This window comes from Arachis hypogaea, chromosome 11 (assembly GCF_003086295.3).
Source record: "Arachis hypogaea cultivar Tifrunner chromosome 11, arahy.Tifrunner.gnm2.J5K5, whole genome shotgun sequence".
NCBI lineage: Eukaryota > Viridiplantae > Streptophyta > Magnoliopsida > Fabales > Fabaceae > Arachis > Arachis hypogaea.
In genome coordinates this window covers 6,242,829-6,253,316 of record NC_092046.1, presented here as the reverse complement: position 1 = coordinate 6,253,316, position 10,488 = coordinate 6,242,829, and the positions used below count along the sequence as shown (strand labels likewise).

General features: G+C 38.7%; 1 protein-coding gene across 1 annotated transcript; it reads right to left on the bottom strand.

Moving 5' to 3' along the window:
- Positions 1-7,675: 7,675 nt before the first annotated feature.
- On the bottom strand, positions 7,676-8,470 carry LOC140175999 (uncharacterized). Its single transcript, XM_072205840.1, has one exon. The coding sequence runs from the start codon at positions 8,468-8,470 to the stop codon at positions 7,676-7,678; it is 795 nt and encodes a 264-aa protein (XP_072061941.1).
- Positions 8,471-10,488: the final 2,018 nt, after the last annotated feature.

The following is a 10,488-nucleotide window of genomic DNA, read 5'->3' as shown; positions in this document are numbered from 1 at the left end:
CATTATTTCATTTAAACTCCTTCGATAACTGCTTCAAAACCAACTGGAAATCCCCTAATATCTAGACTTCCAAAGCCCCTTTATCAATTAATATTTCGAGACCCAGAATCAAAGCTTCGTACTCTGTCATATTATTCGAGTAAGGATATTTTAATTCAAATAAAAATTCTAGTGTAATCCCTTCTGGTGAAATAATAAGAATTCCAACCCCTGCACCATCTTTGTGCTTCGATCCATCAAAATATAACTTCCAATAATCAACTTCAATGTCAATTACATTTGCCCCCTTGTCATTAAGATTATCCGAATTATCGACAAAAAAAATCTGCAATGACCTGTCCTTTTACAGCTTTAGCCAGGACATATTGCAAATCAAACTCTGCCAAGGCTAGCATCCATTTCCCTAAACGTCCTCGTAACATCGGAAAACTTAACATATATTTGATGAGATTAGTTTGTGCTATAACCTTCATCAATTTATGCACCATATAACATTTTAATTTCATACAAGCATAGTATAAAGACAGGCATAATTTCTCTATAGGGGAATACCTTGTCTCGATATCAGTTAAAACCCGACTGAGGTAATAAACAGCCCGTTCATGCCCATTCTCATTATCTTGGGCTAACATACATCCAATTGTGTTTATGGACGCCGCAATATATAATTTTAATAGCTCATGTGGGCGAATATTTGCCATAATCGGAGCTTTAGATAAATAAGCATTAATCAAATCGAATGTTAATTGGTGCTCATTCATCCATTCGAACTGTGAGTCATTCTTCAATTTCACTAAGGGTGCGAATACTCGAGTTCGATCAGAAAGATTCGAAATAAACCTTCTGAAGTAATTTACTTTCGCTAAGAAAGACTGCACCTCTTTTTTCGATTTGGGTGCAGATAAAGCCAATATTGCATCTTCCTTATTTTTATCAATTGCAATTCCTTTTTTATGAACAACAAAACCTAAAAAGTTTCCAGCCGACACCCCAAAAGCACATTTCAAAGGGTTCATTTTTAATCCCTTCTTTCTCATGGTGACAAATGATTTTCGTAGGTGATCAATATGTTGACTCACCAAAATCGATTTGACCATGACGTCATCGATATACACCTCCATAAACGTTCTAATAACTTCATGGAATATAGCATTCATTGATCGCTGATAAGTAGCACCAGCAATTTTTAAACCAAAGGGCATAACTACCCATTCATAAGTGCCTAACGCTCCAGGACAACGAAAGAAAATTTTGGACACATCATCTTCCCCAATGAAGATTTGGTTATACCCTGAATAATCGTCCATAAAACTCAAAATTTCATTTCCCGCTGCAGAATCGATCAACATATCTGCAATTGGTATAAAGTATTCATCCTTTGGAGTAGCATTATTCAAGTCTCGAAAATCAATGCATACTCTTAACTTCCTATTCTTCTTCATCACCGGAACAATATTCGAAACCCACTTCACATATCACGCGGTTCGAATAAATTTTGCTTTAATCAAGTGTTCTATTTCTTCTTTAATCTTTTGATTGATTTCTGGAGCAAAACGACGTGGAGTTTGCTTCACAGGTCGAGCATTTAGTTTCAATGCTAATCGATGTTCTACAAGAGAACGATCGAGACCAGGCATCTCATGATAATCCCAAGCAAAACAATCTTTAAGCTCATGTAAAAGATGGAAAAGTTCAGTTCGAAAAGGATCAACAAGATCTTTACAGATATATGTAATTTGAACATCATCAAGAGTCCCTAGATTAATTTCTTCTAAGAGATCTTGAGATTCAAGCCCTTTGAAATGGTCATCATCTTTTACCGAATATTTTTCAAAACCCAAAGGTTCGAGATCATAGATGCAATCAAAAGAAAAATCAACAGACTCATTGAGAATTGAATGAACTTGATCATTTATTAAATTAGAATTACTTTGGTTTTCAACACAATGCGCCTCTGCTACTAAATCAGCAGTTTGGCTTGTAACATTACTTTTATTATAAAGAGAAGAAACATATAAACCATGATTAAACTCGGCTGAAGATATCGAGTTAACACAATTACTATTAAAAGTACGCCTAACCCTACGTGATTCTACTTCATCAGAAGAACCATCTTTATTTTCTATAGAAAGAAAATTACTTAAATAATTTTGCAGAGTTACCAGGTAATCAAAAACTTCCTCAACCTGGTCCATAAGGCAACCGTTCAAGAGATCTTCAAGAGAGACAATCCCAACCAGTTGGAGTAAAGTCCAACTCTGGGTAGCTCAGCTTCACTGACAATCCTTCTGAGGACAAGTAACAACCTTCACAATTATAAAAATTCAGTGTTCTGTCGACATTCAAAGGTTTCAACTTAGGATTATACATCCTGAAATCAATATGTAGCTGTTCGACATAAAGGTTTGAATCTGCCTTGATGACTTCAGGCTTGCCGTCCTTCGTCCAAAGAAGAACACTTTGATGCACCGTAGAAGGTACAGCCCCCAAACCATGGATCCAATCTCGCCCCAGAAAAGTGTTATAACTCGCTTTTGATGAAACCACCATGAACACAGTATTTCATTTGGATGATCCAACCTTGACACTCAGAGCGATCAGACCTTTTGCTGGAGTCGAAGTCCCACTGAAGTCTGTTACAGCAATGTTTGTGGGGACCAAATCATCTAGGTTCTTCTCCACCTTCATTAACATCCTTTCAGGCAAGAGACTGATCGCCGCCCCACCATCAATTAAGACTTTATTTACTTTGATCCCACTCAAAGTAGTGGTTATATGAAGCGGGCGGAGATGGGACATCTGCTTTTCCGTAGGCTGAAGAAAATATCCCGACTCATCTTCGATTCGGATGAAGGAAAAAGCTTCCTCATCCTCCATATCATAATCATCCTCTGGGTCACCTTCATACTCTCCCAGATATTCAGTTCGAATAATCGAAATCGTCCCAATTATATCATCATCCCCTTCTTCAAAATATTCTTCTTCAACATCAACTTCCTTGTCTTTGTCGACTCCCGAAGACTGGGCCACTGCTTTGCCTTTTTCCATCTTTGCAGGAGATGGAATTCCCTTTGGACACGTCTCTCCATCAGAAGGAAAGACGATTCGGGAATGTACAGAAGGCATTGCCCCCTTGCTTACTTTCGCCTGAGGCTTCTTATTTTGATTGAAGTTTCTACTACCCCTTCTACCTCTTGGATACCCTCTGGTACAGCCACGAAAGTAGGAATATTGGTTTCTGGGAGGTCACCGATGCCCCCACTGTGGGTTTCGGTGATAAAGAGCATCCCATTTCTGAAACTCTTGGCAATTCCAAATCCATTAAACACCTATAGCCTGGGACCGGCTCAAAGGTGAAATCACATTTTGTTGAGGGGTTTTAGAACTCTGACCCTCCATACGCCTAACTGACTGCCTTTGTCAAGCCTGCTCTTCTCTATGAGCCAGCTCTTTCTTCATTCTTTCTTTTTCGAAGATTGCTGCAGCTTCAGCATCGAAAACAACATTACACCATGGACACAGAGATACGTCCCGATCTTTAATCTTCTTTTGTATCAAGAAGTCGAGCAAGCCATCTCCTGCTAGAGGGTACTCAAAATCATCAAGAGCCACGTCAAAGTCGTAAGACATGCCAACCATGTTCACTCTGAAACACGGTTCAAGAAAACTGGCATCAGCATCGAAGGGATCCGTATCGACCTTCATCTCTTTTTTACCATCGTCAAATTTCAACCGACCCTCCATTATAGCTTCCTAAATTAAGTCCCTGAAACGAACACAGCTGTTAGTCGAATGACTGGTTACTTGGTGAAATTTACAATAAGGTTTTCCTTTCAAATCTTTCACCGAAAGTAAAGTTCTACCCTCAGGCAGAGTTAACTGTTTATCTTTAAGCAACACATAAAAAATCTGATCAGATTTTGAAATATCAAAACTATACTTTTTACCACTTTTCAGTTTTGATTCATTCGACCTTTCATTACTAGAAAGCTTTTTAAGTAAAGAGCAAACATATGGAGGGCCCTTCTTAAGTTTAGCCAAATCGACTTCTGCCTCGAAATCGAGTTCCTCCTCTGAGGACTCTATAGTTACATAAGCAACTTTTTCTTTTCGAGTAAAAGGTTTGCTCTTTGATCTTTGCTCACTCCTATATTTCTCCTTCTCCTTTTTCATGAGTTCGGTCTGCCGGACTTTTTCAGCCAAATAGGCCAAATCGGGGATATGCACATTAAACAACTTTTGGCGCATATAAAACTCCAGCCCCATAATTGCTATCTTCACAACTTTACTCTCGGGCATAGCATCTACTTTTAGCATTTTTGAAACGTATTATATAATCATCAATAGTTTTACTATCTTCATGTTTCAAAGCAACCAGATCAGTAACTGCCACATTCATTTCCCCTCGATAAAATTGAGCGTGAAAAGCAGTTTCTAACTGATTCCATGTCGTTATCAAATTTGGCGTGAGATTTGAAAACCAAGTAAACACATTCTTCATTAACGAAGAAGGAAAAAACTTCATTTTCAAATTCTCATCATTAGCTAAATTTCCAATCTCAACAAAATATCGAGCGACATGTTCAGTAGTCGACTCTCCAACTTCTCCTGCAAACTTTGTGATTATTTTTGGATTTTTCACGCCCCTTGACACTTCAGTCATTTGGACTACTTGCGGGAAGGCAGACACAAAGTGAGGTCGATTCATGAAACCAACATTCAAACCAACTCGATTAAGTACTTCCTCCACAATTCTTGTGACTTGATAACGTTCACCACCATGATTAACACGTAATCTGGCTAGAACTTCATAAGCATTTTGACCACGAGGAATTATATGAGGATTTTCTCTATTCAAAACCTTCATTATTTCCTCTGGAATCATGCCTTTCACCTTCCTCATAATCTACGATTCGAGCAATTCTTTCGACTTGTTTAGCAAGGCGTTCGAATTTCGATTTGTGATCAGCCATCATTGAATTCAGAATTGTGGTCATCTGTTGAGTCAGCAAATTAACCAAGTCATGATGTCTTTCCTCTACTTGCTGTCGATATACTGCCATCGAATTAGCAGCATTCGAAGTAGAACCCACATTATAATCACGAGAATACTCAGAATGCTGTTGTGGATTTTGGGAATTATTCCTTCCATTTACACTCCCAAATTAAACGGGAGGAACAAAATTACCCACTGGTGGAACATAACCAGGAGGAAGACCATAAGGAGGCCAACCAGTGGTTAATGGAGGTTGGGTCGGTGGTATAGTACCACGTGGACGAATATTGCATCCAATATTCCCAGTATGCGCGGTAGTAACCGTTATACTTTCACTTCCAATTGCACCTTCTGAACGTGAAGTCACGTCCGCTTGTTGCACAGTTACTAGTATGCTATCATTGGTGGAGGAACCACCATTCACATTTGACACTTCCTCAGCCATGTGAATGATTTTCCCACTTCTCAATCGCATACACGGAATGATATAAAACTTTTTTTGACACACTTCAAGTTTAAAACTGTCCCACCGGAAGTGCCAATTTATTTTGTCAATTTTTAGTAAATTGATGGTGGTTTGATTCTAATGGTCTGGGAGCGAAACCTACTCCTCTTTTGCGGGTACCAGTTTTATATGCATCAAAATCTATGCCTTTGACAATGACGAAGAAGAAAGAACCAAGTTTTGTAGAAATTCGAAATGAACAATAAAACTTAAATAGCTTGAATAAAAGGGAAATCAAATTATAGAAAGGAAAAGTGTTTGAAAAAATAAATAGCAAATTAAAAGGTAAAGACTGAAAAGGGTAAAAGTTGTTGAATTTAAAGGAAAGGAAAGGACATTGCAAGAAAGATAAATTGCATGAAAAGAAAGTTGCAGGGAATTTAAATAAAAAGTAAAGACATGGAAGGAATCTTTCAAAGAAAAAGACTCTTGACTGACTCAGAAAGTCGCTGGGGATGTGAGTGAGTGTGAGTGTTTTCTCTGAAAAGATTCCAACTTTTGTTCCTTAGATCTTTCACGTATTTATGGAAGTCTTCGACCAATCAAATTCAGATATAACTTCCACGTGCGTTAATCCTTGAATAACCGTTCCCGCTCTCTTTGACTGCCATCTGTAACTGCCACTAACCATCTTCACTTATTAACTTTTTCACTTCTTCGATTGCTTCACTCTTTCTTGATGAGTCCTAGTCAATCAACATTCTCTCCTTCATCGATTGACCATCCTCGATGACTCCATCTCGAAGTTCACAACTTGTTATTTTTTCGACTAACAAATTGCATTGCTGACTTCTTCTTCGACACAGTTGACCACAATCGAGTCTGCCACTTTGACTTCTGAATTTGTATCAATCGATTAATAGAGAGTACATTTTATGTAATTAACTTCAATCCAAAATTAATTGTAATATGTATTTGGAGGTTGATTGAAATATTATTTTGACACTTGTCAATGATCGAAGTCTAAACTTATCGAATATTGACTTGTCAAAAAATTCAATAACATTTTTATCGAAAATATTATTTTTCAATATGACACTGGTAAACTTTTTTTATTTTTATAAAAGTATAAAAAAATAATTAAAATATTCATATATTAATATATTATTATCAAAAAAATGATTTGTTTTTATCTTCTTAAAATTCAAACCGGAGGCTATAGGTAAGTTAAATTTTTTAGATTACTTCATTGTGTTTGGTGATTGTTTTAGGTTTAATTATTCTTTTGGTCATTATAGTTTTACCAAAATTTTAATTAGATTCTTATATTTTTTTTTCAATTGAGTCTCTACACTGTTTTTAATTTTGTAATTACGTCTTTTTTATGTTAAAAATATTAAAATTAACATAATATTTTTACCAAAATACATGCGGTCAAAGATTTAATTAAATTTTTAATTATAAATACCTTCAATTTGCGAAAAAATATTTTGTTAACTCTAATATTTATTCGCAAATTGAAGGTATTTATAATTAAAAATTTAATTAAATCTTTGACCGCATGTATTTTGGTAAAAATATTATGTTAATTTTAATATTTTTAACATAAAAAAGACGTAATTACAAAATTAAAAACAGTGTAGAGACTCAATTTAGTTTAATTTTACGAAAAATAAGTTATACATGCCTATAACTTTTACTTTTTAAAAATAAATCATATTAAAAAATAAAAACTTTATCAAACTAAGCTTTGAATTCATCCAAAATCACAACTCACAGTCACAGACACGGTTACCAGTTGCTAATCATAGTAATGTGCGCTAATCTTTCAGTGGAATTTCAAGCACGGTAGGTGGCAGCTCACACAATCTTGTCAATTTGATTGAAGATGCAACTGCAATTCTGCGTGAAGCTTTACCTGTTAATCCCTACGAAGAGCACCTGTTAGCAATGTTGGTTTACCACATGCTAAATTCTGCTCTATCTTTGCTGCAAGAACACCCAATCCCAGCTGGGCGACTGCTACTCTCCTGATCTGTTCCACTGTGATTGCTTTCAAAGCCATCTTGTGGGTCGTGGCTGATCACTTCTTGTGCTTTGTCACAGCCAATGCGACTCTCTTATTCATAGCAATGATATGCTACCATAAGGACATTCACAGCCAATGGACTCCCCAAAGTTGATGCTGTTGGACATTTTTTCACGAAGTCGGTGACATCTTTCTGTAAGATCGGTCAGTAGAATCCGGTTCGGATAACTTTCTTGACTAGTGACCTTGCTTCGAGATGGTTTCCACAGATACCATTGTGCACCTCTTCCAGTACTTCTGCTGTCTTTGAGGTCGGGACGCACTTCAACGATGGTGTGGACATTCCTCTTCTATAAAGGATATTTTTTACCAAGGTGTAATTTTGTGCCTCCCTTCGTATCTTCTTGGTTTCCTTTTCCTCCTTGGGTAGGATGTCGAATTTTATGTATTCGATTAAAGGGGTTATCCACCCGATGTCTAAGCCGGATACCTCTAGGACATCTTGTTTAACCTCTGTTTTCGTGATAGAGGGTTCTTGAAGAGTTTCTTGAATCAGACTTCTATTATTTCCTCCCGGCTTGGTACTTGCTAACTTAGAGAGGGCGTCCGCTCTGCTGTTAAGGTCCTGAGTTATGTGTTTGACCTCGGTTTCTGAGAATCGCCTTAGATAATCTAGAGTTTTGTTTAAGTACCTTTTCATATTTGGGTCTTTGCCTTTGTATTCTCCACTGATTTGAGAAGTCACCACTTGAGAGTCGATGAAGACCACTACTTTAGTTGCACCGACTTCTTCTGCTAATTTTAACCCAGCAATCAAGGCTTCATATTCTGCCTGATTGTTGGAGACCGGGAATTCAAATTTCAGGGAGACTTCTATTTGAGTTCCCTCTTGGTTGACAAGTATTATGCCTACTCCGCTTCCGATTTTATTGGAAGAGCCATCCACGTGCAACTCCCAAGTCGTGGAGGCTTCTTCTTGATCTCCTGCGTATTCTGCCATGAACTCGGTCAGGCACTAGGCTTTAATTGCTGTCCCACTTTCGTACTTTATATTGAACTCGGATAGTTCTATAGCTCATTGAACCATTCTGTCCGCATTGTATGTTTTTAAAAGAATTTGCTTCATAGGTTGGTTCGTTCGAACTTTTATTGTATGAGTTTAAAAATAAGGTCGTAGCCTTCGAGAGGCCACTATTAAAGCGTACGCAAACTTCTCGAGTTTTTGGTACTTTAATTCAGGGCCTTGTAGAACTTTGCTGGTGAAGTATACATGATGCTTCCCAACCTCATCCTCCCGAATTAGTGCTGATGCCACAGCGTTTTTGACTACAGATAAATACAAGACGAGTTCTTCCCCGATTTTAAGTCGGGTCAGAATGGGAGGTTGGCTTAAAAACCTTTTGAACTCCTGAAAAGCTTCTTCGCATTCAGGAGTCCATTCGAACTGGCATCCTTTTCTTAGTAGAGAGAAAAGTGGTAAGGATCTCAATGCTGATCCTTCTAAAAACCTAGAAAGAGCTGCAAGTCGGCCATTCAGCTGCTGGACTTCCCTTAGACAGGTTGGGCTCTTCATTTCCAGGACTGCTCTACTCTTATCGGGGTTAGCTTCTATCCCCCTTTGTGTTAGCATAAATCCTAGAAATTTTCCAGCCTCTACTGCAAAGGTGCACTTTGCGGGATTCAATCTCATCCCGTGCATCCTTATGGTGTTGAAGACTTGTGAGAGGTCGGTCAGAAGATTGGTCTCATCCTTGATTTTTATTAATATGTCGTCGACGTAGACCTCCATTAGGTTCCCAAGGTGAGGTGCAAACACTTTGTTCATCAGCCTTTGGTATGTGGCTCCTGCATTTTTTAACCCAAAGGGCATGACCACATAGCAATAATTTGCTCTAGGCGTGATGAAGGATGTCTTCTCCTCATCCGGCTTATACATCGGGATTTGATTATATCCCGAGTATGCATCCATGAATGACAAGTATTGATTTCCCGAGCTGGAATCTACTAAGGTATCAATATTTGGGAAAGGATATGGGTCTTTTGGACACGCCTTGTTCAGGTCGGTGTAGTCAACGCACATCCTCCACTTGCCATTCTACTTCTTGACTAGCACCACATTTGCTACCAAGGCCGGGTATTTGACCTCTTTGATAAAACCGGATTCTAGGAGGCCTTGTATCTGCTCTTCGACCACTTGAGCCCGTTCAGGACTGAGCTTCTGCCTTCTCTGTTGGACTGGTCAGGAGCCGGGATATACTGATAATTTGTGCACCATGAGCTCGGGATCTATTCCAGGCATGTCGAAGGCTTTCCAAGCGAAGAGTGAGGTCGGAATTTTTTTGTAGGATCCTTATCAGCTTCTACTTTAAATCTTCTTTTAAATTGGCTCCTATGTTTGTATTTTTTCCGTCCTCTTGCCTGATCTGCACTTCTTCAGTCATTCCTCCGGACTGTGGTCGCAATTCTTCTTTAGCTCGGGAGATGTTAACCTCCTTGCCTTTACCTCTCAGGTTTAGGCTTTCGTTGTACCACTTTCTCGCCAGCTTCTGATCTCCCCTGATGGTTGCAATTCCCTATGGTGTTGGGAACTTCATGCAAAGATGGAGGGTAGATACTACTGCTCCAAGCCGATTTAGGATCGTTCTACCTATTAAGGCATTATAGGTTGAGCCCACATTGACGACAATAAAGTCGATGCATAGAGTTTTGGATTTCATCCCCTTTCCAAAAGTTGTATGTAGGGGTATGAATCCTAGAGGTTTTATAGGTGTATCCCCCAATCCGTATAGGGTATCAAGGCATGCCCTTAACTCCTTTTCGTCCAATCCCAGCTTGTCAAACGCTGGTTTGAACAGGATGTCGGCCGAGCTCCCCTGATCCACCAGGGTTCTGTGTAGATGGGCATTGGCGAGAATCATGGTAATTACCACCGGATTGTCATGTCTGGGGACAATACCTTGCCCATCTTCTTTAGTGAAAGAGATGGTTGGGAGGTCGGGAAAATCGCTCCTGACCTAG

Excerpts from the sequence above, each read along its gene's own strand:
- LOC140175999 (XM_072205840.1), bottom strand. The coding sequence starts at position 8,470 with ATGGCAGAATACGCAGGAGATCAAGAAGAAGCCTCCACGACTTGGGAG.